At 41.6% G+C, this 27,839-nt stretch overlaps 1 protein-coding gene across 1 annotated transcript in view; it reads left to right on the top strand.

The window, feature by feature from the left end:
- Positions 1-27,839, top strand: part of LOC111140618 (solute carrier family 25 member 21) — a 504,394-nt gene that overhangs the window by 453,924 nt on the left and 22,631 nt on the right. The window contains exons 5-7 of the mRNA XM_022492811.1: positions 6,025-6,084; positions 9,428-9,535; positions 24,676-24,840. Of these exons, the coding sequence (XP_022348519.1) occupies positions 6,025-6,084; positions 9,428-9,535; positions 24,676-24,840 (333 nt within the window). The remainder of the gene's footprint in view (positions 1-6,024; positions 6,085-9,427; positions 9,536-24,675; positions 24,841-27,839) is intronic.

Below are 27,839 nucleotides of genomic sequence, written 5' to 3'. Positions count from 1 at the left end.
AGCCTCTGCCTTCAACTCAGGTCATGATCTCAGGGTCCTGGGATTGAGCCCCGCATCAGGCTCCCTGCTCAGCAGGGAGTCTGCTTCCCCCCCCCCACCCCTCTGCCTGCCTCTCTGCCTATTTGAGATCTCTGTCAAATAAATAAAATCTTAAAAAAAAAACACAAAGCTTTAAAACATACTTTCTCTATAAATTCATCCCCTTTGTTGCCATAGTTTTTGTGATTTTATATTATTACTTCAATACAAATTTCATTAGAAGGATCTGAATCGCAGTAGAGAATCTGGAAAAAGTTCACCAAAGTACACAAGAGGGCTGAATTGAATTATGAAATGGCTTCACTTGATAAAAGATTGCCCAAGTAAACAAACAGAGCAGAGTTCCTTTTCAAAAGGAAAGTCACTTTGTCTCCATGGAATAATATATTCATTTGTTCAGTGTTTTACACGGATAAATAGAGTCAATTATAATTAAAGTTTTTCCCGGAGTATTTTTCCTTAATACTACACATTGGAGACGATTTCATTTAAATTTGAAGAGGATTAAAGTTTATCAGTGTTGAACAGTCTTTTATGTAAGGGGAAAAAAAAAAAAGTTGAGCTTTACAAAACTGAGTTAGTCTCTACTTAAGAAAAAAAGCAATGCTCGCTGCCAGAGCAATGGTTAACAGATGAACTTTTGGGCAACTGGATATGGTGTATGTGTCCCAGACATCTTGTTTCAAGTTGATTTTACCTTAAAATTATTGAGACATATGGTAAGTGCCTTGGCTTTTTAAGTCCAACTTGGAGTTAAGTATATCTTTGCCAGATGGATAGCACTACTTTTTCTATACAATTTATGAAAATATTCATTTTATAGATATTTATCTTAGAATTTGTGAGGAAGGCGATCATCAGATTGTAACGATATCTTACGTCATAAAGTGCTTCATTGTATGGCATCAAAGTTTACTTCAGGAGAAATATTCAAAGACCATATATACATATATATATAAAAATAGACACACACATACATACATATACATGAATAAATGTGAATGTGTGTGTGTGCGTGCGTGTGTGTGTATTCCTTGGGCCTGACACTTCGATTACAATCATTATTATAGTCAGAAACAGACAATGTGAAGTTTTTGTGCACTTTAGTCTTCAAAATAAGATCATTAAAGTAAGACTCATCAATGCTAGATAAATGAAACTTCCCCCTTCACAGATTAAGACAGAATTAGTATTGCAATTAGCAAAAGGAAATAAAGACCTCAGAAAGAGACCAACTGATCTTTCAGACATGGGAGACACCATATTTCAGTTTCCAGAATCTGGTCTTGAGATTCATAGGTCCAGAAACACCATTTTTCCATGGACAGACTCTCAAGGACCATCTGATGCTAACCAGACCCACAAAAGAGTAGGAACTGTGAAGGCTATTTGTTTGTCACGATCCCTACACCTGTCATGGTGTCTACACCTACTAGATGCTCAATCAGTGTTCGATACACAGATGAAACAGAGAGAAACAGAAAGTGTATTGATTTATCACAGGAGACATTCCTATACTATTCCCCAAAATTCCCACATCTACTGTTCAGTTTTTGGAAGACCAAGACTTCCATTTCCGGCCAAGATAGAGTAACAGAGACCAGATTTACTCTCCTGCCTGAAACAGCAACAGAAATGAACAAAATATATGAAACCCCAGTTTCCAGGACACTGGACATCAGACAAGGAAGGGCAGGGATGGGAAACAAGTGAGATGAGCTCTACGGTTTGCCCCCAGCTTACTGCCTGGAGAGGTTTTTCCAGACCTCAGGCACGCAGGGGAGATGTAAGCAGAGCCTGCTCTACCCCCTGGGTTGAGATGGAGCTGACAGGCTGGAGAGGGCAAGGCAGCTAGAGTTCACAAAACAGAGGTACCAGAAAAGAGAAAACTGCACAGAGAGCTCCTAAGCTCTTCACAGGGACCCCATAAATATTCAGCGGAGAACTGCCGAGTGCATATGCATGTGAAGAAACTAGCAAGGCCTGCGAAAAAGCTGTCCAGAGCACTTGGGGGAACAGTGCATGGCAAACCCACAGGGCCAGGAATAGTCCCTGCTCCCACCAGCGGAACTGGAGGGCCCCAACATGCACAGGCCATTGACAGGAGTCCGCAGAAGGGGTCTGCCTTGGTAGTGGGTAATAATTAGCCCTAGTCTGAGTGCTGCTTAGGTAGTTAAAAGCAAGACCCAAGTGGACCGGACCATTTCCATGTAATTTAACTGCATCCTGGAACAGAACACCTGGGAGGTCACGTTAGTCATCAGATTGCTGAGTGAGCGTGAATGGAAGCAAAGGGGAAATGGTGGAGGACTGTGTCCCCCAGGCAAATTGTACTGACCTCCCCTTCCCAGCCACAGCCTGACACTTCTCCGGAGACCACACGGCAGCCAATTCCCCTAGGTGAGACTACCAGTTTCTAGATTCTAGTAGATAGGTTATATATGACACGATTCATTTGGGTTCCAGATTTTATATTCAGGATTCCCAAAACCTTAATTGAATATGAATGTTTTCAAAACTCTGTAGTCACATATCAGTAAGACTTTGGGGAGGCAACCTGATTACATGTTGACCCTCCCAATTTTATCCTTAGAATGTAATCTCGTATCTTATATGATAGGGTACTTATATCACATCTCTGCATTGGTCACGTTGTGGCTGAGGAACTACTGAGAAATATCATGAAAGACATGAATGAGTAGTGTTGTATAGAGAGGAAATAAAATAACAGCTCATCTACTATAGATGAGTTCTGGGATATATAGGTCTGGGATAATGTCTTCTAAGAATATAGTTCTGGGATAATGTCTTCTAAGCGTTGAACATGAGAGACATTCAGTAAATATTTGTTGAATGAATGAATGAATGTTTTTTAGTAAATACTGGTGTCAAACTAAAACGCTGACATTTACATTATTTTACTATGACTGAAACTCCATTTTAAAAGATCTTACCTTTTCCTTCCTCGAGATAGTATCTTCTTTATTTGAAGCACTATTTGCTTATTGGAATATATGATAATATATTTTTCATGACTTTTGAATTCAATACCCTAATAATTCATCACTGTAGCTTATGGGGGCTCCTTCCTTCCCAGGAACCTGAATCATTTATTTCCTCCTAGCCACTCACCAAAAGCTTCCAGCAACACTGCTGATGAGTACCAGTCAGCTAATGGTAGTTTGGTTTTCTCACAATTTTAGAGATGGGATAGGAAAAGCCTAGAATCGCCCCAACACAGGGACTTGGAATTCCCTGTGAGAATTGCTACAATGACAGGCCCAGTGCCTGTCCCCAGACTTCTCCCTTGAGATCCCAGTTTGGTCTAAGACCTTGGAACTATAGAAAATCAGAAATAAAAACAGAAGTCAAAACCGCATCCTCACACTGGAAGAGAACAAGGTAGTGAGGGCTTTTGTGAGGTCCATCCATCCCAGAACTTCCCTGAACCCCGTGTTCCCAAATGTAGGTCATGACCTATGAGTCATAAAATCAATTTAGTGGGTCACTAGATGTAATGGGTCATGACGAGAATTTTTTTCACGAGACAGAATAGAAACATAATGCCTTACACATAGTGAGGGGGGAAACTGTTTTACAGCAATGTTTTGTTTCCGTTATAAATAAACATAAGGGTACGCTGCATTCGTGCATGCATGCGTGAGTGCATGTGTATGTGTGTTACATGAACACTTTTTACATTGATTGTGCTCAGAAAGGTTTGAAACCTTCTGCCTTGAGGGACTCTGGGCCTCCAAGGTCAGGGAAGGCAAGAAGACCTCAGCAGCAAGAAAACTCCAGGGCAGAGAATCCCACACTGTTAACAGTCACGGCTCAGCAGTGAGCAGGCGTATGTTGTGGTTAAGAGCATACTCGGGCTTTGCCGTCAGTCCTTCCACTCACTAACGGCAGGATATGTATCTACAAAATGAGAGTCATGGTTGTACTATGATTGTACTATAACCTGATGCTTACAAGCCTGATGGTGTTGTCCATATAACATCATCATACAACATTAGTCCAGTCGCACAGGCAAAGATCTTAGCATGTTTTCTGGACCACAGCAAGCTACCGTGGAGGGATACAAGGAACTGTGGTTCCTCTATTAGTCAAAGTGAAGAAAGAGAATGAAAACTAAGATTTTCTGAAAGTCCTATCTGTGTTGGGCATGTCAGAAAAATCTTACTTAAATTTCATTATTTAAGGTATATTTTAGAAGGTTAAGTTTTGTGTTCTTGAGGGCTAGAAATGTCAGGAGCCTTGCCCATGCTTTCACAGCTAAGTAGCATAACCAGGATTCAGTCCTGGGACTGCTCCTATTGAAACCCCAGCAAGGAAATTATCAAAGGATAGTGAGGACAGTGACCATAAAAACGAAGAAAAAAGCTTATCTGTAGAGCCTAAGACAATAACACTTTTTCTTCCATGGTTAATGGTTTCACCAAAACAGTGGTAGCTGCTGGTGCTGTTTTTTTAATACCAGGAAAGTTACAGGGTTGACACCACCCACTAGAACGTTCCATCAAGGAGGCAGGGGTTTCTTTTTCTTTACTTTTGCAGGAGGCATCCAATAAATATTTGTTGAATGAGTAAATGAATGAATCCCTGATTTAGAAAAGCTTATAACTAGGGGCGCCTGGGTGGCTCAGTGGGTTAAAGCCTCTGCTTTCGGCTCAGGTCATGATCCCAGGATCCTGGGATGGAGCCCCGCATCGGGCTCTCTGCTCAGCAGGGAGCCTGCTTCCTTCTCTCTCTCTGCCTGCTTCTCTGTGATCTCCATCTGTCAAATAAATAAATAAAATCTTTAAAAAAAAAAAAAAAGAAAGAAAAGCTTATAACTATAGTTGAATTAAAGAAGCATGGCACAAATTTATTCCTGGGTCTCTAAAAGAATCAAAATCTATCTGGTGATAGAATGACTTTGGGGTTGCCCAAAGACTCACAGAGCCGTGTCTACCTAGAACTACTTCTTTCTAACAACAGAGAATTATTTGATCCCCACATCTGCTTTTTTTCTTCCCATCCTATTGGGTTATAAAGTAATAGAATAGAAGACATTCGAGACCATAAAGTACCTATGCCTTTTCTGGAGTCTTAAAAATCGGGCCCTCACAGGACCTAAGAATGTGCCTTATCAGCACTATTAGCAGCTTCTACTAACAGAGCTCCCAGGAGCTAAACATCATGATCAAGCAGAGTTGTTTCCCAAAATACAGCGTACAGAAAGAGAGGAGAGAAATGTAGTGTGGGGCTCATTACATGACGTCTGACGAGATTTGCCTTCATAGAAATTTATTTGCAGAGAAAATTATATGAATGTTACTTCATGAAAGGAACCTACAAAATCTCCCTCATCAGATATTAAAGGAAGGAGCAAACGACTCTCTTCATGAAGGGAGAAAGGTTGAAGACACTCTTGCTTTTAAATCAGGGTGGACTGGATGACCTCATTGGGTCCTTCTCTGTGTTACCATGGCGCCTTCATCATCAGTGAGTGTTCGGAAACCGTGAAACAATAGAGATACATAAGAAAGAGCATAGGCGCATGTTCAAGACGAGAACGGAGTGTGGGTTAGAAAACTGGGCATTCACTGGGAAAGCTGTTCACAGAGAAAACATAGGAGACCAGAGATTTTGGGTCTCTCTGCCTATAATTTTGAATCACTGCCATAAAAAAGAAGTCTATTGATGTCTGGGGAAACTGAAAATGGTCATGGTAAATGGAAGCTGTATGGTTCATTTACAGCCATAAAGGATTCCTTCCATCAGCTCTTCTGTAGGCTATTATAGTTGCATTGGAAAATGCAAATGTTGAAGTAGGGTCCGCCAGCAGCTACCCGAGACCAGATTCAAAACTGTGCCCAATGGTTTATCATCTTTCTAAAATGCTGGTTAATATCATGATTTACTAAAGACATTTGACTGAATTAAAGGGCTTGTTGCAGGAAATGGTTATAAATCTCTGGGTTTGGTTTTGTTTCACAGTTTTTCACCTTTGAGCAGTACAAGAAATTGCTAGGATACGTGTCACTGTCGCCAGCATTGGTAAGTGAGAGTATTTATTATACTTAAGTGTGTGAGTTATTTCATAAAGCGAAATCTGGAAACAAAAACCCTTTTGATTCCCCAAGCCCAACTACGCAAATATGAATTCGAGTTATTCAATGTTCAGCTACTTGTTGAAAGCCATCTTCCTAATAACTCACAATTTGGCTATTTTATAGCTCCCAGTGATGAATTTATGATAACAGTGATATGTGTGGAAAGACCCATATGAGATATGGTCAAGAATATAAAATAAAGAGTACATTTGTCAAAGATTCTGTGAAAGCCAAAACGTGCATATGTTTACATACTACGTCCTGCGCATATCTGTTTATGCAACAGTCAGTCTGCCTAAGAAATTTCCTAACAGGTCACTCTTCCAGCTTTTGCTCAAGCTGTAGGAGATGCGGGACTTCAGGTCACCCTGTAGGCAGCTGCAGACTGAAGGACCTGTAGTTGTTGAGGAGAACAGTGATGCTACGATGCCACATCTCAGCTGTTCCATGGAAATCACATAGTGACGCGGACATCTCTCAGTGCCTCTCCTCTCCTCCTTGGTGACCTTGCTGCTTCACAACTGCAAATTAGAGTGACCAGATGGGTTCTACAAGGATGTGTGCAGAAAGAGCCCAAGGGAGAGAAAGTGCACTGATTCCTCCCTCCAAACCTGAAAAACAAAATGAAGCAAAACTACCGATACATTGACCCTCCAATTGACAGGGGGGTCCCCAGCCCCCCGAAAAGTCCTCTGGTGTACCTGCTGCAGTGGGCCTCAAAACTCATGTTCTGAGCTTTGGCTCTTCTGTTACTTAACTTGTAAAGGTTCACTTCAAAATACTTACTCTGCCCAAAAGACTGTCCAAGAAGAAATAGCTCTTATTTCTTAAACGGTACCTGCCCCTTCTCTAGGAAGGATCCTCTAAGAAACTTCTTGCCCAGCCTCCTGCCTAAACAAGGTACTGTGAAATAACCTTGTATGGTAGAAGTGGCAGCCTGAGTCCTAATATTAGCTCAGATTTTTTTTTTTTAATGCCTCGCTGTCTTCTCTTACTGTCATTCTCAACTTTGGAAACATTTTGGTAAAGAGAGGATTAAAAACTTCCTAGCAAAAAGACAATAAAATATGGTCTCCAGAGGGCCAGCTGGCAGTTCCTGTGTCGAGCATTGGTACCATGTGAGAGGCTGCAGTCGCTTGGACTCCTGAGAATTAAAACAGAAAAGCGTTTGGCCACTCCAGCTACTCTAACTGAATGCATGCAAACTGTAGAGTGTTCTCTTTCCTCGAACTCATTTATTCCAGTGTCTTTTTGACACGGCTAGACACTTAAACAGCCCTTAAATGTCTCCCGGCGCTTGCACATGAAAAGCCTAGGAGGCTGGGAACCCAACTGTTCCCGCTGGTCTCTGGAATCATCTAAGTAACGTGATCTGCTGATAGCTGATCAGTTCTTTTGACAAGGGACTGCTGAACACTAGTTCTGACAGCAAATGTAGCTCAGTTTTATAGAAGAACAAAAAAGTGAATTACTTGGAAGATTGCATATAGTAAGTAATAAAAACCTGAACATCTGGATTTTAGCTTTCCCAGTCAGAAGAGTTTGGGACTAGTATTTGTGTGTGTGTGTGTGTGTGTGTGTGTACACTCATGTACACACACATGTTTTGGCTTCCATGATAGAAGTCTGAGATAAATGAATAAAATATTTGGTATGTTACCCTATGCAAATGTGTTTAAATCATAATGAAGGGGCATGAAAGGAAAACATGACTAATTATTCCCTCTCCTTGAATCTGTATACTATCCCATTCTTCCTCTGCATTTTTATGTGCAACAGGAACAATGATTTTTGTAAAGCACTTTACAAAGGGCTTCACACATTGTTTTGATCCTCCTATGAGGTAGGGGGGTTAGATAACATTGTCTCCATTTTACAGATGAGAAAACTGTGGCTTATAAAAGGTTCTGTGATTTAGACACTGAGCTGCAGCTCACACTTGTGGTGCCTTCGTGTGAATTAGGCAAAGTTGTCCTTTCTCCTGGCAAATGCCTCTCCAGGGCTCCAGCTTGGCAAGTGGGGTGCAGGCTGGATCTCAACCTAAACACAACAATTAAAATATACACACACACAGCTTGTTCTGTGCTCAAACTAATGCACATGGCAGCCTCAGTCACACAGCCAAGAAGGGGCAGAACTGGTACCCAGAACTCCCTCTAGCTCCTCCCTTGTTCCCCCTTGCCTTTTCTTCCAAAGTTAGGGAATATTCATTTCTCTTTTCTCTTTTTGTGTTCTACTTTGAAGAAATTAGAGACTCCTAGCAAGAGTTCTCTGTTCTTTTTTCTTCATTGGCTTTTTTCTTCTTTTGGTTGTATATAGTGTTCCTCTTCTCCTGGAATTAGAGCTTCAACACTAAAGAATTACTGTTTTCCAGCATCTGGTTTGAAGATTTGAGGCTTTGTTTCATTTTGTTTTTCTGGTGTGTGTGTGTGTGTGTGTGTGTGTGTGTGTGTGTGTGTGTATTTTAATTGTTGTGGTTATTTTTGATACACATCTTCTGAAAAAGTCTTAAACATTCTACTTTGAGGAGAAGTGAAGAAAGCTGTAGTTCCTTATTGCAGAAACTCTTAACTTAGAGCAAATAAGAACTTCACATCATCGTTTGAGAAATGTAGATTTTAGCTGAGCCTTTCAGAACAACCTCGCCATTTCTGATTTCAACTTTTATTCCTCATTTTCTGCGTCCAGAAGAATAGGGCAGTTACTGGGAGTTTTTCGTAATTTTTTTTTTAAATAAGGAAAGGATGAATAAAAATTCTTTTGGTTTGCCAATTGTCTAGAATAGTGACTCTAACAACCGGGCTATACATTTAAATGTTTTCAGCTGCACTGTTTGGTTACCTGAAATTTAGTTATAAACTTTTTATTTTTGGTTCTGCTACTTGAAGTTTTTGAGATGCTCAGTAATGATTTAAGTAGATGTTTTAAAAAAGAAGCTCTCCTTTTACAAGTCAAACTCTCTTAATTGTTACATGTGCAGATGTTTTAGTATCCACCTTAAATCACTAAAACAACCTTTCTTTTCATTAAAGGAAAAAGTCACTGTTGATGGGGCTTTGACATTTTATTTTGAATTGTTAGGATGTGGTTTGTGGCTTCTGTAATTTCTTATTCATGAATTGTCAGCATCCAATCAAGAACTAAAGCTGTTTAGTAATGGTATATGGTGCATTTTTGTGTATTTCTCCATTCTCCCCATAACATTCAGCTGCAGAGTATAATGAGTAAGATGTTTAACCCAGTGCACATAACTTGTTTTAAAGTATTGATTGATTTAACTTTTCTAGACGTTTGCCATTGCTGGATTAGGATCTGGACTAACAGAAGCTATCGTGGTTAACCCTTTTGAGGTAGTAAAAGTTGGCTTGCAAGCAAATCGGAACAAATTTACGGAGGTAATCATTTGATGTTTTCCTATTGGTGAGGGAATGTAAAAAATTATTTTTAATATATGTACGTGCTATATATATAATTATGAACCCAGCTCTTAGTCACTTGTTAAAACCATAGCAAATTATTCTTTTTTTTATATAGCAAATTATTCTTAAGGAAGTAGCATAAGAAAAAAGTCAAATTTCTTCCACAAGGGAATTGTGAACAAAAATGTTCTAAAGTCCAACGGACAAACGCATGTTTACAAGTTTTTACTTTACATTTGGAATGTAATCTATAATGACTTATTTGGAAATGTTTCCCCTACTTTTAACAAAACTTCTACTTCACATTACGCTTCTACTTCACATTACGCTAGAAGAGACTGAAGCAAAAACCACAGAGGTGATAATATTGTGCTTTTTAAAAAAAATACTATGAAGTCATTTTTTTAAATTGCCTTACTCCTTTCTCCACTCCACCCCCTGCCCTCCCCCAAAGAGTCTGATCATCTGTCAAGCTTGTCTTTTGGTTTAACCTGAATGAAGCAAGTTACTAAACCTGGGTAGACGTCACCACTCGGGCAATGATGGGTCCTGACATTTAATCAGTGGTACACGGTGTTCCATGAAGACAGCTGCCCTTGGCGTGTGCTGCCTTCACTTCCTCCCAGTTGCCTAATAATTCCTTTGAAACCACCAAGTCCAATGGTTCTTCTTTTATTCTTTTGGGTGCCAAGCACCAGGTGGGGAGAAAATAAGGAGACTGGCGTTCCAGGTCCTTCCTTCCTTAGCATTTTAAGTTAATTCCCCAACTGGGTAGCATGTGGTATAAATTGCTTTGGAGTATCTGCTGACCTAAAGTTCTCTGTAGAATAGTTCCCCTGCCTACTACTTAAGCAGCTGCTAATGGGTGGAGACCCCCCTCGCTCCCACCCCACTTCCTGCCTGCTGGTACTGCTTGAGAGGTCCCTGGCAGCTTCTCGAGCAGGGGTGTGGGAAAGGAGAAGGGGGCCCAACTCACCTGAGGCTGCCAGGACCCAAAGAGCACAGGTTGGGCTGCTAGAGCAGATGGTATCCGCTCAGATGAAGTCAATCCTAATTAAGGGAAAATTTTTTTTCCCAAGTTTCAAAAGGTTGCCTTAATTGCAGTGATATTCGGCACGTGGGTAAAGATTGAACATCCTTGCATGGCCCTAGTCTTTGTTTTGTTTCCTATTTCCTTGAACGAAGGAAAAAGGTGGTGAGGAATAGGAAGAAAAGAGAAGAAGCACTTCTTGAATGCCCTGCTGAAATGGAGCAGCTCCCATGAAATCCGTTCAAGGAAATTTTGATTTATTAGACTGGGAGAGTTACCAATTAGAAGAAAATTGTGGAGCTCCTCCTCTTCCGTGGCCTCCTCTTTATCATGGTGAAGCTGGTCAGGGCAGCAAAGAGGGGACAATGAAAAATAGGTATTCAGCGGCGGTCCTTTATCAAGGCAGCACGTAACCTGAGGGACACGACTGGGACAGAGCACCATGAGAGCACCCGTGGGAATGAGAATAGTGAGTTATCACGACACCCCTGCTCACGCCTAATGTTCTTTGTCTCTCCTCTGCCCTCAAGGAGCTTCCCCATTGAGGCCAAGTAAGAGCTGCTAATGGGTTGCCTGTGTTAAGGCCAGTCTAGAACACGGGAAACACCCTGCCAGCCTAACCCCAGACTGCCGTGTGTGTGCATGGTCCCCATTCACTGACAGGAGTGCGCTGTGTGTCAGCTGTGTGCGTATATGCAGGCAGGCAGTTTTTAAGTGGGGCGAGAACAGGAGCTTGTCTGGGGTTATTTCCTTTGCAGAATCCACTGAACTGGACTCATTTTTAGGTATTTAGACAAAACAAAAATGTTCAGTACATTACAACCTTCGACGAGTCAGACGTGATCACACACGTCAGCATTTATTTCCGACAACGATCAAGATTCAGTTGCTGAACTGAGGTGGTGCTTAATAGGCAATACTGATCAAGGGAAAAGGTGTTAGTGGTACATAGTCACCCAACATAAAGTAACGGAACTGTGCTTTCTGAAGGAAAAAAAACAAAAACAAAACTGAAAGGAACCGATGACATGATGAGAATAGCAAATTTGGATCTAGTTCTTGAAAAATAACTGGTAGTCATTTTTGGCAATTGTAGCTATTTCCTATTTCTTTTGTCTAGGACCCACTAACTCCAATGCCTTCCTCCACTGACTAGCACTTTCTTTTATCCAAAAAGGAGACACCTTTTTGTTAATCTGTGCCTGGGTTGGAATAATCCAACTTTTAGGTGTGCTCACTTCAACATTTGGATGGCCAAGAATAATGATTACTTTTCTTCACTCTGAGGCCTTGTCAGCTTGTCAAGAAGTGTATGCGTTGGAGGTGGTGGATGGGGTGGGGAAGAGGAGGAGAAAGGAAAGGAGAAAGGAAAGAAGAAAGGAATTAATACAATGATCAATGCATTTAAAGGTTATACATTTAAAAAAAGTTTGAGTCCAGGTTTAAAAGTAGTGCATATTTATGTTAAAAAGCACAAAAAATACTTATTTTATATAAATAAGTGTGTAAACATATTAAAAATGGTCTAGACTCCAGAGCAATACCGATATAATGGCTAATACCAATATAATGTAAGCTACATTTTATAGTACCATATTTAAAAAGGCAAAAAGAAACATGAAATTAATTTAATACTGTATTTCATTTATTTATTTTTTTTTAAAGATTTTATTTGTTTATTTGACAGAGAGAGATCACAAGTAGACAGAGAGGCAGGCAGAGAGAGAGAGAGGGAAGCAGGCCGAGAGCCCGATGCGGGACTCGATCCCAGGACCCTGAGATCATGACCTGAGCTGAAGGCAGCGGCTTAACCCACTGAGCCACCCAGGCGCCCTATTTCATTTATTTTTAATTCTTTAACCCAATACATCCCAAATATGGTCATTTCAACATGTAATTAATATAGAAGTTAAATGAGATATTTTACACTCTTACAGATTTGGTCTTTAAATCTCGTGTGTATTTTATGCTTACAAGCACACTTCAGTTTGAACCAGGCCATTTCAAGCGCTCAATAACCACGTATGGATTGTGATTTCCTTATTGGCCTGTGCAGGTCTGTCATGCAGAGGAATGCATAGAAACTTCTAAATTGTGATTGCCTCTGAAAAGGAGACTAGAATAGGGGGTGTGGAAGGTAAGCGTTTAAGGGAAGGGTTTTGTGTAGTTAAATGTTTAACATGAGAATGTATTCAGCATTACCTATGAATATTTACTTTAAAAAGCACTTTCATCGTAGAAAATTCAGGAAATACAAAACAATATAAAGAAGAGTATGTAATCCAAAGGAAACGTTCTATGGCTTTGCCAGGATCAAGCCTCCCTTTAAGGAGAGGGTTCTCAGCTGATTTGGGTAGAAATGACTTGCTGGCCCTTTTTTTTTTTTTTTAAGATTTTATTTATTTGACAGAGATCACGCGTAGGCAGAGAGGCAGGCAGAGAGAAGGGGGGGGCGGGAAGCAGGCTCCCCGCCGAGCAGAGAGCCTGATGTGGGGCTCGATTCCTGGACCCCGAGACCAGGGCCCAAGCCGAAGGCAGAGGCTCAACCCACTGAGCCATCCAGGTGCCCCTTGCTGGCCCATCTTAAGGCTCAATGTTGCACAATTCAGTCTCCATTACTTCTTTTATAGTAGCAGAAACCTGTGTTTTTTTCCTGCTCTATGATTTGTTAAAAAAAAAAAAGTTTAAACCTTACATGCAGGCTATCAAAGAATGTATATAAACAGAGCTGTCTGAACAGGAAGGCCACTGGTGAACTGGCAAGTCTGGCCCAGGGCTGGAGAGAGAGAAACCTATCATGCTCTTTACCATTTCTTTACATGGCCTTGAACAAGTTTCATGCAGTTCCCTTGGTGATGAAACGATGGCTGTCAGTCCAGCTATCTTACAGTGAGGCATTTTTTTTTTCTTTTAAAGATTTTATTTATTACTTATTTGACAGACAGAGATCACAAGTAGGCAGAGAGGCAGGCCGAGAGAGAAGGAGGGAAGCAGGCTCACCGCTGAGCAGAGAGTCTGATGCGGGGCTTGATCCCAGGACTCTGGGATCATGACCTGAGCCGAAGGCAGAGGCTTTAACCCACTGAACCACCCAGGTGCCCCACAGCAAGGCATTTGTATAAAGTGGCCAGTAGCACAAGCTCCAGAGGCCCATCTCTGTCATTGACTATGTGGCAAGTTCATGTTTCCCACTCTGACCATAGTTCTTTCCTATTTTGTTAGAGAAAACTAATAGTAATAGGGTTGAGATGTGTATGCAAAGCTGTCAGTGCAGCCTATCATGCAGTGATGGTTTAATGTGTCAGTAGTTGTTATTACACATTTTTATGAGAATTTAAATATAATATATGCAAAGATCTTAACATAGAACCTGGTACATGGTAGGAAGTCAACCAGTGGTAACTATTTCAAGATGCAAGTTGATATTACAAATGCTTAAAGTTACCTAAAGACCTTTATCTTGAGCTAGTACCCCCATTAATATTGAGCGGCCACAGCTGACGCCAGCCGTGGGCACGTGGACAGCTTACTGAGCGTGGTCAGTTTCTCCCTCAGTCCCCGCTAGGCAGTGCTCAGGTGCCAGTAGGATCCATTCAGCCAGAATACTTTATCAAGGCTTAAGGGCTGGCAGCCTAATTACAGCACCTATGGACATTAAACTCGGATGCAGGTCTGCTGTCATGAACAGAAGTAGCTGGATCTCTGTCAGCTGTAAATAGCCAGCAGATAGCAGCAGAAGCCAGAGACACACACACACACACACACGAAGCCACTTTCGAAAGATTCCCACTATCGAGATATGCTTCCTCTGGAATAGTTGTACAAAATTCATGTGTATTTTTGTTTTGAGGGGAGTGGGAGAGAAAGAATCTTAGGCTCCACGCCCAGCACTGAGCCCAACACGGGCATCCATCTCAAGACACTGCAGTCATGACCTGAAGCCGAAATCAGGAGTCGGACGCTTTACTGACTGAGCCACCCACGTGCCCCAAACATGTATTCCTCATCAAGCCTGCTTAATCACTTCACCTGGAGGTTGTGAATGAAGCTCATTTCCAGCCTTTTCAGTTAATTATAGCTACCAGTTGTGGGGGAGCACTGAATGGATGGGCTGCGGGCAGAATTGCCACCTTTAAGAAAGCAGAGCAGTGGGAGCGCCTGGGTGGCTCAGTCTGATAAGCCTCTGCCTTCAGCCCAGGTCATGATCCCAGAGTCCTGGGATCGAGTCCCGCATCGGGCTCCCTGCTCAGCAGAGAGCCTGCTTCTCCCTCTGCCTGCTGCTCCTCTCTCTCTCTCTCTGACAGAGAAATAAAATCTTTAAAAAAAAAAAAGAAAAAGAAAGCAGAGCAGTTTCCTCTGCGGCTGGTTCTGCAGCGAGATCACTGTGGTTGTTTCCGCCAGTAGCGTATGTTTCCAAGCATCCGGTCTACTCTTCAGCCCTTCTACCCTCACGCCTTAGAGACGAACCACTCCGGAGTCCTAACGGGAAATGTAGATTTTCCTATTTCCCCAGCCAGAGGAGGCGAGTCAACATGGTCCTTTAAAGATGAACATCTCCCAGAAAGTGGCTGCAGCTGAGAGAAGCTCTGCAAGTGGAGACCATCAGCCTAGGGCAACCGTAGTCGACATAAGTTTTAATAATCCATTTAACGAGGGGCACCTGGGAGGCTCGGTTAAGTGCCTGACTCTTGATTTTTTTGGCTCAGGTCGTGATCTTGGGTCCTGGGATTGAGCCCCAAGTTGGGCTCCGTCCAGGCAGAGAGTCTGCTTCAGGATTCTCGATTTTCCCTTGCCCCTCCCCCCCATCCACTCATGAGGTTGTACGTTCCCTCATTCTCTCTCTGAAATAAAGAAATAAATCTTTAGAAAAATATACACGTAATGTCTTGTAGGCAACGATAGGGTGGGAAAGATGAAGTGTGGGGACTGCTGCAGTCTCAGGGAACACAGAGCAAAGTCTCGAAGGAGGTTGTGGGAAGTAGGCAGATATCCCCCTTGGTCCTATGGGGAGGGCATGGCTGGCAAAGGACCAGAATGGGGTCCTCTGAAGAATGGGTTCCTGAACGGGGGCCCCTCTGGCTGGGGTCCAGGAGCAGGACTGGCTGAGAGCAGAGGCTGTGTCTGTGATATTCTTGGAGCCCCAAGTGCAATTCCCATGAGGATTTCCAGGAATGGCAGGTGACTCTCTGGCTTGGGCTGCCTGGTTCTCCCCTCTGTGGTCTAGGCTTGATTCTCTCGCCAGTCAGAAGTCTGTTAGCCATAAAATATGCCTTCCCACTCAGTGTAGCCATAAACTCTTCTAAAAATACAAAGAAACTGTGGTTCATTTGGTTCCTGATACTTCCCTCATCTCCTTGCAGCTTCTGTGTAAAGTATTTCAATAGGTGCGCTTGTCTTGCCTCCACTTTTTAAATTACCACCATATCAGTCAAAGACTATAATCCCTGCCACACTTCCTCCAATTCCAATACCAGAATCTTGGCCAGCATCTTAAAATTCACAGTGAATAAAGAAAACTGGTCTCTAATTTAAATATGCTTGACCTTCTGTGGGGAGCAAAGTAATCACAGCTTTGTCATGCTCTGGTTTGGTTCAGTGGGTGTAAAAACATGTTCAAATAAAATCGGGATAGACCCAAATTTCCCCCCGTCCTTCAAACTTAAACCGAGCAAAGTGTTGTTCTGGTTTGTAGTCTCTTTGGCTTAGGGCTAGGCTTGCCCGAGGATTTTTCTACTGGAGATGGTTTGCATATCCAGTCTCGCCAAAAGTGTGACTTTATAGCTTGTTGTCCTTATAGGACCTTTCTCCCCTCCAACTGGGTGCATCGTTTTTAAGCTATAGATTTATAAGACCTAGAAGTCCCCTATCAATTGTGCTAAGCCAAGTGGTGCTTGGCTGGCATGCTGTCTGCAAGCCTGGAAAATGTGAATTTCTCCCCAGGAGCAAAATCTTGGATGAATTGTTTCCCAGTTTTTCTCTCCACTTTGAAATGCACTTCAAAGTTATTATTTGGCTAACGGGTTATGTTTTCCTTCCCTTGAGGTCTATAGGATTTGCCTCTGATGTGTGGATGGGGGACAGGTTTTCCTTCTACTCATTTTTATCTACATTACGTATGAACATAATCATTCTCACCCCCAAACATGAAACTAAGGCTTAAGTGAATTGCAAAAGCCTGTTTCCCCTCTACTTAGTCTTTAAAGACGCTCAACCCAAGAAAGGAATAATTAGTCTTCTACCTTTATAATTGTAATTTTAAGGTTCAGTGAACAGATAGCGCATGTGTCATTGATAGTAGAATCTTTAAAGATAGGGTTTTTTTGTTTTTTTGTTTTTAAATTAGTTCAGGGTTTGATTCTGGTTTTGGATAAACACCACTAGATATAATTCCAAACACTTTCTTCTGGCAGTTCGGTAATCTAGTAGAGATCAGTTAGATCATTTAGGAGTTCACAAAGCTTAGTGATTGTTTTCTCCACAGGCAATCGACAAGTGTTTAAACTTAGTTGTAGTACCTGGAGTCAACATAAAGTAAATAGAAGGACTGCATTTTGTGATTATCTCTTTAAAGAAAGAGGGAAGTTGAGTTAGAGCGTGAGCATGTAGCTCTGTTTACAGATAGTGTGAGAAGCCAGCTTCAAGGGCATGTCAACATTTGTGATGATGTACTGAGTTAAGTTCAAATTTTTCCTGCATTACCATGTGAAACATTGCCTGGAAACTCTTAAGTATCTAAATTATTTCTTTCCAGTCTATGATTCTTGTGGGCAGAAAAGTGAATTATGTATATGAATCCATTCCTATAGTTATCTTTCAACAATACCTAAGGCAGCAGCCAAGTTGTTTCTCTATTATCATTTACAGAAAATAGACTTCAGTCTTCCATTCAGCTGTGCCAGGAACGCTAGAGTTTTGCTTTCAGAACTGAGACTTTGAAGTAATGATAATAGCTACCATTTACAGAACATCTACTATATGCCAGATACTGTATAAGATGCCTTACATGGTTTTGCCTCTATTTGATTTTTTTCAATTTATATAGTTTTTCAAATTGTAGAAGTATTACATTGGTTTGTCTTCCCCTATAAATCAAGTAATACAGAGCTATATAAAGAAAAACCAGTTGGGGTGCCTGCGTGGCTCAGTGGGTTAAGCCTCTGCCTTCAGCTCAGGTCTTGATCTCAGGGTCCTGGGATGGAACCCCACATCAGGCTCTCTGCTCAGTGGGGAGCCTGCTTCCCCCCGCCCCGCCCCCAGGCCCCTGCCTGCCTCTCTGCCTACTTGTGATCTCTGTTTGTCAAATAAGTAAATAAAATCTTTAAAAAAAGAAAGAAAGAAAGAAAAACCAGTCAGTGATTTCCACCAACACTACCCCCTGATCCCAGGGCTTCTGTAACTGCCTGTGCTTCCTTCCACTTTTCCAATGCCCACACATACTTGGTATTTCAAATTCCCCCGCTATCCCTATAAGGTGGATGGCTTTCTCTTGGTGTTATAGATAGGGGAAAATAAGGCCTAATGAAATAAGCAGCTCTTAGGAACCCAACGTTAACATAGAGTTCTGTTTCTAAGCAACCACACTGCTTTTATTGGGATCAAGAAATGTGGGTGATCATGACACTGAAGGGAAAGTCAGAAGTATTTCTGGAACCAGGAAAAAGCAAAGGCTCCTTCCGTGGTCCCACTTTTTTCTGAGCAGTCCCCACAGCGTGGTCCCCTTCCCCCTTGCTCTGACAGCGGTGGCAGGGGCGAGGCACGGCGGCAGCATCTCTTCACCTAGGTGTTCCTCCGGGGACCATTAGCAAGCGGCAACTTGGTGTCTAAGGAGGTTTGTGGCACAGCATCTGGGAAAGTTTGTTTATGGCAAATTACTATCCACTCACAGATTGTTTAAAAAATAGACCCATTCATCAAACAAAACTCCAGATAGAACCTAATTGTATCTGGCGTGACGTTTTGTCCATAATCTTGCCCTATTAAAATAAGCTATAATGATGACTTAGCAAAATATCTCAGCAAAAGTGAAGTTTAAGTGTGGGATTTTGAGCCCAATTCCTCTTCTTTCACTTACAGCTTGTTCTCAAATAAAAGGAAGGGATTATTTTTTCCTTTTTGTCCCCCCAAATTTATGAAAATGCTTCAAGACTTTATTTGAGTAATGAAAAACATAAGTGATCATCTATCTCCTGAGGAACCAAGGTATTTTCCGGCCTAAATGCAGCAACTGGATCTCCTCTTTTTGAACAAAGCAGTGTTTCTCCAGACATGGACACTCACTCCATTGTGTGAAGGTCTCATCCGGTTTGCGTTCCAGCTGTGTGACGAAATTCAATGTAACCCCCTGTTTCATTGGCTCTAAAATACAACAGAATTCACCTTGTCCTGGGAATCAAGTAAAGGAACGCATGCAGAGCGTGCCGCCTTTTGACATGGTGTGCCTAGAGCTCTTCTCTGGCTTCAGGGTTGGAGGAAATTTGTGGACACACACTCCATGTCTCTACCCATTGGCCGCACTCTGACAGCTATTCACTCAGAGAACAATGCCTGCTGCCTGCACCTCAGTCTGTGATCTCACAAGCTGATCAGAGCCAGCTATGGTCAGTAGTTGGATGGAAGACCTCCAGGCAAAATAGCTCAGGCTGCCATAAGTCCTCTCTGTGATTTGTTGGTAATCCTGGACTCTCCGTGAGTAAGGAAATCAGTGCCCTGGAGTGGTACAAAGAATCTTATCAAGCCTCTTAAGGACTTTTAAAACAGAATTTGAGTCCATATTTCATAACCATCATGGAATATTCTCGGGGGGGGGGGGCCTAAAAATTATCGGCCTACCTCCTCAAATAAAAACCCAAGCAAACGTATTTAAATTTCTAGAATAGAAGCAAAGTCCTGCACGAGACATTTACACAGCACGCGGCACCTCGGAGGCACACAACGGGTCTTCATTGAAGAAACGAACGCATGAGAGAACAGAGTTCCCAGAATTAGCAGTTGGCAATAGCTAAAATGAAGCCTAAAGACTCTGAGTTGCATCAAGTGAAAATACTCTGGCAGGTACTAGTGCACGGAGGATTTCAATAAACCAGTGTGGAGAACAGTGTGATATCACAGTCTTAGCCACATTCCAATCTACTTATGCTCCCCTGCTTGCATTCTGGTGCGGTCGACAAGGAGTACATCTAGGAAAGTTAGAATGCCATTTGGCTCGCAACTGGTAACTAAATATGAAAATTGCCGTGACTCTAAATGTTGGAAGGAAACTGAACTGGTAGGTGACCCGCCGGGCTGGATAGTATTGGAATCACTTGGCTGATGATGCTGGTCAGTCACCATTTTTGTTTTGAAATGGAAGCCCAGTAATCAAATAAGTTTAGTAAAATTCCTTGTGTTTACAGAGATCTAGTCAAAATGATTCTGTATTTTCCTATTTAAGCATCCCAGTGGAAATCATGTTTTGCCTTTCTAATTAAATATTTGCTTACATGGGTGTGACACGATGTTGCACACTTCTACTCTTCATGGAGAGTTAGAAAACTCTGGTTATTCTCTATCGCAAGGCCCCAAGAAGAATATATTGGAGTTAGGATGCATCTATTATCTGTATCTGCTGGATGATCCAACTCTGAAGCTCTTACCACAAATGCAGAACAAGACTGAGCCCACAGAATGAGAACCACACTGGATTAGATGCAGAATTCTGGGTAAGCTATTTACCAGCATTTTTACTTTGGGCCTGCTATTTAACAATCCTTGTTTTCTCACCTGCAAAATAAGGGAAATAGAACCACTGGACACCCTACAAATTGAGAAAAGCAGTCAGATATGTTACAACAGCAAAACCACACAGAGTATAAAAGTACGGACTTGGAGTGGGAGAGGCACTACCTCTGTGATTTTGAGCAAGTAACACAACCTTAGTTTCCCCATCTGCCAAATGGGAATGATGATAATACCTATCTCACACCTTTGCTGGGAGGATAAATCATGTGATATATGTAAAGTACCAGACATCTGTGATAATGGTTAACACTGATGAGTACTTACTGTGTTCCAAGTACCTGGTGACACACATGAATGTGCTCTCCAGGCTGTAAGCTGTGTGAGGTGTGAGGTGGAAGTCCAGTGGGTGACTTTTTCATTCCCAACCTTTGCTCCCCTGCGGCCTTGCTTCTATAGCCCACAGACTTACCCACTGGAGAATTCTTACCAAGGATATTAACTGAGAGGTAGGGAAGAAGCCATTTTACAGGATCTGCTGCTCTAGAGAAGAAAGCCCCTGGGGTGAGGAAGCTCCCTGGAGAAGCGCTCTCGCCCCGAAGCTGGATTTGATCAGGCTCAGAGGAAGCAGACCTTTTTGCCTTGCATGAGGCATTTCTGGTAGACACAAGGGTCCAGGGCTCTGGGAAAAGGAAGGGATGGCCAGAAGGAATGAAAAGGAAGAGCCTTGTTGTGCACGCCCTTCGTCTCCCTCAGATCAGCCTCCACCCTTTTTAAGGCCCTTGCCTTCAGCTCACAAAGAAATTACCTGTTATTTTATTATTCAAACTATTTTTGTTATTCTCAGCGCAATTGTCATTATTATTAACAGCTAATATGTAGTGAATGCTTACAGAGGACAAAAAATCCACTGACTTAGTTGTATCATCACAGCAATCCTATCAGTAAGATTCTCTTGTTTTCTTATTATTGTTACTTTACAGATGAGTAAAGTGAGGATAAATCAGAGGGGATAAAATCCAATTATACTTTTTTGCACTTTTTTTTTTTTTTTTAGCATTCAGCAATTCATTAGTTGCGTATGACACCCAGTGCTCATCACAAAACATGCCCTCCTTCGACAAAACAGGAAAAATTATACAGTGGAAAAAAGACAGTCTCTTCAATAAATGGTGCTGGGAAAACTAGACAGCTATATGTAGAAGAATGAAACTCGACCATTCTCTTACACTGTACACAAAGATAAACTCAAAATGGATAAAAGACCTCAACGTGAGACAGGAATCCATCAGAATCCTAGAGGAGAACATAGGCAGTAACCTCTTCAATATCAGCCACAGCAACTTCTTTCAAGATATGTCTCCAAAGGCAAAGGAAACAAAAGCGAAAATGAACTTTTGGGACTTCATCAAAATCAAAAGCTTCTGCACAGCAAAGGAAACAGTCAACAATACAAAGAGGCAACCCACGGAATGGGAGAAGATATTTGCAAATGACAGTACAGACAAAAGGTTGATATCCAGGATCTATAAAGAACTCCTCAAACTCAACACACACAAAACAGACAATCATATCAAAAAATGGGCAGAAGATATGAACAGACACTTCTCCAATGAAGACATACAAATGGCTATCAGACACATGGGAAAATGTTCATCATCACTAGCTATCAGGGAGATTCAAATTAAAACCACATTGAGATACCACCTTACACCAGTTAGAATGGCCAAAATTAGCAAGACCGGAAACAACATGTGTTGGAGGGGATGTGGAGAAAGGGGAACCCTCTTACACTGTTGGTGGGAATGCAAGTTGGTACAGCCACTTCGGAGAACAGAGATTCCTCAAGAAATTAAAAATAGAGCTTCCCTATGACCCTGCAATTGCACTACTGGGTACTTACCCCAAAGATACAGATGTAGTGAAAAGAAGGGCCATCTGTACCCCAATGTTTATAGCAGCAATGGCCACGGTCGCCAAACTGTGGAAAGAAACAAGATGCTCTTCAATGGATGAATGGATAAGGAAGATGTGGTCCATATACACTATGGAGTATTATGCCTCCATCAGAAAGGATGAATACCCAACTTTTGTAGCAACATGGACAGGACTGGAAGAGATTATGCTGAGTGAAATAAGTCAAGCAGAGAGAGTCAATTATCATATGGTTTCACTTATTTGTGGAGCATAACAAATAGCATGGAGGACAAGGGGAGTTAGAGAGGAGAAGGGAATTGAGGGAAATTGGAAGGGGAGGTGAACCATGAGAGACTATGGACTCTGAAAAACAATCTGAGGGTTTTGAAGGGGTGGAGGGTGGGAGGTTGGGGGAACCAGGTGGTGGGTATTGGAGAGGGCACAGATTGCATGGAGCACTGGGTGTGGTGCAAAAACAATGAATACTGTTACGCTGAAAATAAATTTTAAAAATTAAAAAAATGCCCTCCTTAATACCCATCACCTGATTACCTCCTCCCCCAACCCCTCCCTTCTGTAACCCTCCAGTTTGTTTCCTGGAGTCCAGAGCCTCTCATGGTTTGTCTCCCACTCTGATTTCTTCCCATTCAGTTTTCCCTCCCTTCCTCTGTGGTCCTCCATGCTATTCCTTATGTTCCACATATAAAGAAGATGCAGTTCATATACCCAATGGACTATGACTCAGCCATCAGAAAGGATGACTACCCACCATTTGCATCCACATGGATGGAACTGAAGAGGATTACGCTAAGTGAAATAAGTCAAGCAGAGAACGACAACCCACTATTTCTAACTACTGTGCTGCTCTCTGATTTTACTTCATGACTCACAACTAAAGTTCAAGCTCAACCAGGCACTTGAGTTCAAAATCTGCCCTCTGGCTGCCTTCCTCAGAGCAGGAGAGCAGAGCCCGAGCGGTTTGCTCAGCACTTCCAGAGTCTTTCCAAAAGAAATGAACTTCTGCTCAACTTGTCCTCAAGCCTGTTCTGAAAACCAAAATAAATAATTTGAGTTGATAGTCAATGTGCCAGAACACAAACAAAAACGTCCCATTTTGTAGAGCAGGGAGCGAACTTTAACCTTCTGAGAATTTTTGGGTTTCCTATACGAAATGTTTTTTATTATTTTAAGATACATTCTCATGTGTCTTTTTTCCTTAAGCTTAATACAATATATTGTAATTAATCTTAAGTGAAAAGATGAAGTTGAGTGTAGTATTGTAGTTAAGAGTTTTTAAAACATTTATCAGCAATAACTGTAGGATTTACTATATAAACAAGCTCATATAAATGTATCTTGTTAATTACCCAGCTAGAAAATACAAGTTGGATGAAAAGCCTTGATTGGATTTGTTCTACTCTGTTCTGCTGATACAACCTGAATTGCACATGATAAAAAACCACTTCTAGTCAGAGAGCACATCAGACTGCGGACCACTCCAGCAACCTGCTCCAGTGAAAAATCAAACAAACGTCACATCAGTGCTTGCTTCATGGGGGGGAAAAAATTAAATACTGAGCATTTTCCCCTATTTCCTATTCAGTCAAAATTTAACGAGGAGAGCTATCCTTTGTACTATACCTCCAAAAGGAAGCAATCACTGACCTTTTCATTGAAGCCCATGTGAATTGTTCTTGTATCATAACGAATTATAAACCTCAGGGCAAACTCCAGTGAGCACTGTAGTGTGCTCCAAAAGTAGTGATAGACTGGAGGGCAGTCAGGGTATTTCAAGATTGGGTCATCAGTCGGAGGGCTGGAAGGAAGGAAGTTAAAGGTAACCCACCACTCCCAGTGCCACTGATTTATCATTTATCACAACAAGTGATAAACACGCTGATTGCCCACCCTCTTGAGGAAAGCTACAAACATCTGCTCTTTGTGCGTGCCCAATTTCTAACCTAGTGCCAGCTTAAACTATTGAGGCAGTGGGATCAAGACTACTTGTAACATTCACTCCAGAAAATCATAATTAGAAAAGTAAATATGCTGGATTCAGGAACAAAAGATAAATTCCTTTTGGATTATGCAGTTACGGATTACCAGTTTACCTGGTTGGCTAATCCCCCCCCATTACTTTGGATAATCCAGAACTGGATGCAGCTATTTACATGTAGGCAGTGATGATAGGTATTACATGACATTAGTTTCACTAATTCAAAGATGTGGGGGTTTTTTGCCAGCAATCTTCCTTTGAAGGCCTTGTATGCATGCAATTTTGTTTACTTATGGAGCTTCCTAATTGTAAAAGCATGGATCTAGGCATGATTATTCATGTTGGGGTGGGGGAGGGAAATCCCTAATAATTCTGGCTTGAAGGGAAGCTCAAAGGGTAATTTACTTTATTTCACGGTCTCAAAGATGGTCTCTCTGGCTCTGCTCCTCTCTCCTGCAGCAACCATCCACGATGAGTTATGCAAGACACATCATTAAGAAGGAAGGCTTGGGACTCCAGGGCCTCAACAAGGGATTTACAGCAACTTTGGGACGTCACGGAGTTTTCAACATGGTTTATTTTGGCTTCTACTACAATGTCAAAAACATTATTCCTGTCAATAAGGTAACTACTTACTAGATTAAAATCCTGGAGGAAGAAGCTCATCAGTGATGATAGCTACATCTGTAGAGTGCTTATCATGTGCTAGTCTCTGTGCTGAACACTCACATCGAATCTGATCCCCACGTTAGCCTTGTTCATGTGGTGTTGTCATCCCTATTTAGGAACTGGAAACTGAGGCTTAGAAAGATCAAGTCCTTTGTTAGGTAGTTAAGAGCAAAGTAGAGACTTGAACCCAATTCTGACACCAAAATTCATCTCCTTGAAATATGCATCATGACCCCTGAATGTTTCCTCTTTATCACTAACAGAAGCTTCTAGAAACTGTGTTATCACTTTTTTTAATCTCAGAAGCATAACTTTCCCAAGAAGGTTGAAATTTTCATGTTCTAAATAAATTTTGAGCTCTGGGGGGAAATTGTCAGCCTAAAATTTAAATTTTACCTAGATACTAATTTTTAAATCCACCTAAGTTAACTAGGGTAAGCAGGAAACCAACTCTTCAAGGATCATTCACTTTTCATGCAAAGTAGTAGTAATTATAAATATATTTTAATGGTAATTTACAGATGCTAGCAGCCTTTCAACTTCTACAAGATAAAAGGAGCACATGATGTGCTTTAAGCTCAGCGTCCTTTCATTTATAACAGCACACTTTTCCCCCACCATCATACTGCTTGCTTGCATTGAAAATTTCTGATCCTGGAAGCACCCCCTGGGGACGCATTTTGCACATGCAGACAATTTCCCCCAGGGGTTCAGTTTTTTATTTTGTTTTGTACAAAACTGTTGATGGACTTTTATAAACCATAAAATGATTTCTAATATGGCTATCACCAGACTGTTCAGTAAAGTTGATTATACCCACCTTTGCCCAGTGAAGCCCCATATTCTGGGTCAGGACTTATCTTAAGTAGCAGCTGAAGCCAAGGGATGTTCCACATTAACTGTCTGTTGGTTTGGCCTAATTCACTTGCAAGAATAGTTAACCACATTTTACTGTATTTGGAAATCTCAGTTATTGAGTAGAAGCTCAGGTTTGGTTGGCCTGAAATCTGTGATTGTACAGCGTATAGACACCCCTCCCCCACTGACTGACAGTTCTGACTCCAGTGGTCCTCAGAGCCCTCCTTCCATCGAGAACCACAGAAATCGAACACAGTGGACACTTTGGGCTGAGTAACATGAGGGAGTTCGACTCTTACACATTGAGATTCTTTTTGGCAGGAATGAGCTAAACGATTTGTGGTGCCCAGGACAAAATGAAAATGTAGTACCCTTGTTCAAAAATTAGTAAGAATTTCAAGACCAAATATATATAATAAGGCAATAAACTGAGCTCTTCTAAGCGCAGGCCCTGAGTGACTACACAGGTCACAAATGCATGAAGTTGACCCTGTTTTTTAGACTCTGAGATGAGTACTCCTTACAACATGGGAGAAGAGTCCCTGCCTCCATCTCTCCAGCTATCCACTTTTGAGACAGAAGTCACACACAATGAAATAAATTATACCAATGATTATATATTTTATTACAAATATTTGAGCGTGTATTTTAATTTCTATAGCATTATAAAATGAATTTGGTCTATTTAAGAAAGAAGTCACAAAGATCTACATATAGTCATATGTTAATAATGTTTTTTTAAAAAATCCACAAGTGTAAATTTCATTCTATAGTTAATCTGTGCACTTAATTCATTAAATGTTATGCATTATATAAACACAGAAGCTTAACTATTCACTTATTTTTTTTAAATACATCATGATATCCTGAAACCATGGAAAGCACTCCCTGATCTTACCAGTTGGCAGGGTCAGACCATACCACCTCTTACAGGACACACTGAGGTTTCTCACCTTTATCTGAAGAGAACTAGGAAGCCAACAAAAGATTTTAAGCCGAGGAATTACCTGATCAGTCTGGCTGCCAAGTGGAGGGGAGGTGGTGAGGGAAGGGCAGGGTGTAACATGGAAATGATTTCCAAGCGAGATGTTAGGGCCTCAGATTGTGTTGTTCATGGTGGAGACAAGGAGAAGTGGACAGATTTGAGAAATTTTCAGGAGGCAAAATGTACAGGATGTAGTGACGGAGCATATATATAGGTGTGTTGAGAAAAGGAGTGGTGGGTAGAGATGCTGCCTAGGTTCTTGGCTTGAGCAACTGGAAGGGTGATGGTGCCATTTACTGAGAAAGAAAACAAGTTTATGGGAGAATATTATGGGCTCAGCCTGGAAACTGAATTTAACTGCACTTGGAACGAAAATGCAGATGTGTCGGAGATTGGAGCTTTAGAGGAGAGATCTGATTTGGAGATACACACTTAGATGTCTTTACAAATCTGGGTGCCTGGGCAGCTCAGTCGGTTAAGTGTCTGCCTTCAGCTAGGGTCATGATTTCAGGGTCCTGGGATGAAGTCTGCGTTGGACTCCCTGCTCAGAGGGGAGTCTGCTTGTCCCTCTCCCTCTACCCTCTCCTCCCTGCTCACTCACTCACGCATGCACTCTCTCTCTCAAATAAATACATAAAATCTTGAAAAAAAAAAAAAGTCATCATAAACCTGGGTGAGTGTCCCTTTTACTAGATGAAAGATCTTGAGCCAATCACGTCACTGCTCTGAGTTTCAGCTTTTTTTATTGTATGTTGAAAAAGCTACCCAACAACATTATTTTGAGGACTGGCAAAAGTAATCATGAAGTTGTTTGTGAAGTTTAGGTGTGCTGGTACCGATGACAGCGATGAGGGGAGGAGAGAGAGGCCGGGAGGCGGATGGTGCAAACAGTGAGCACATAGAGCAAGCGTGAAGAATTTTTCCCCAGGACTGTTCCTTTTGCACTTCAATGAACACTGTGTTTTTTCTTGCCTAGAACAAAGTCATTGATTTTATGTGTTCTGTAATCTAAGCCTGATTCAAAACTGGGAAACCAGTATTCTTTCAATTTAAACCATAATAAATCAATCCTTTGTGAAGAGGAAGGTATGATAATCATTAAAACATGTTG

Source organism: Enhydra lutris, unplaced genomic scaffold (assembly GCF_002288905.1).
Source record: "Enhydra lutris kenyoni isolate GAN:26980312 unplaced genomic scaffold, ASM228890v2 scaffoldscaffold4, whole genome shotgun sequence".
Taxonomy (NCBI): domain Eukaryota; kingdom Metazoa; phylum Chordata; class Mammalia; order Carnivora; family Mustelidae; genus Enhydra; species Enhydra lutris.
The sequence above is the reverse complement of the archived record's forward strand: the minus strand, read 5'-3'. Positions and strand labels throughout refer to the sequence as shown.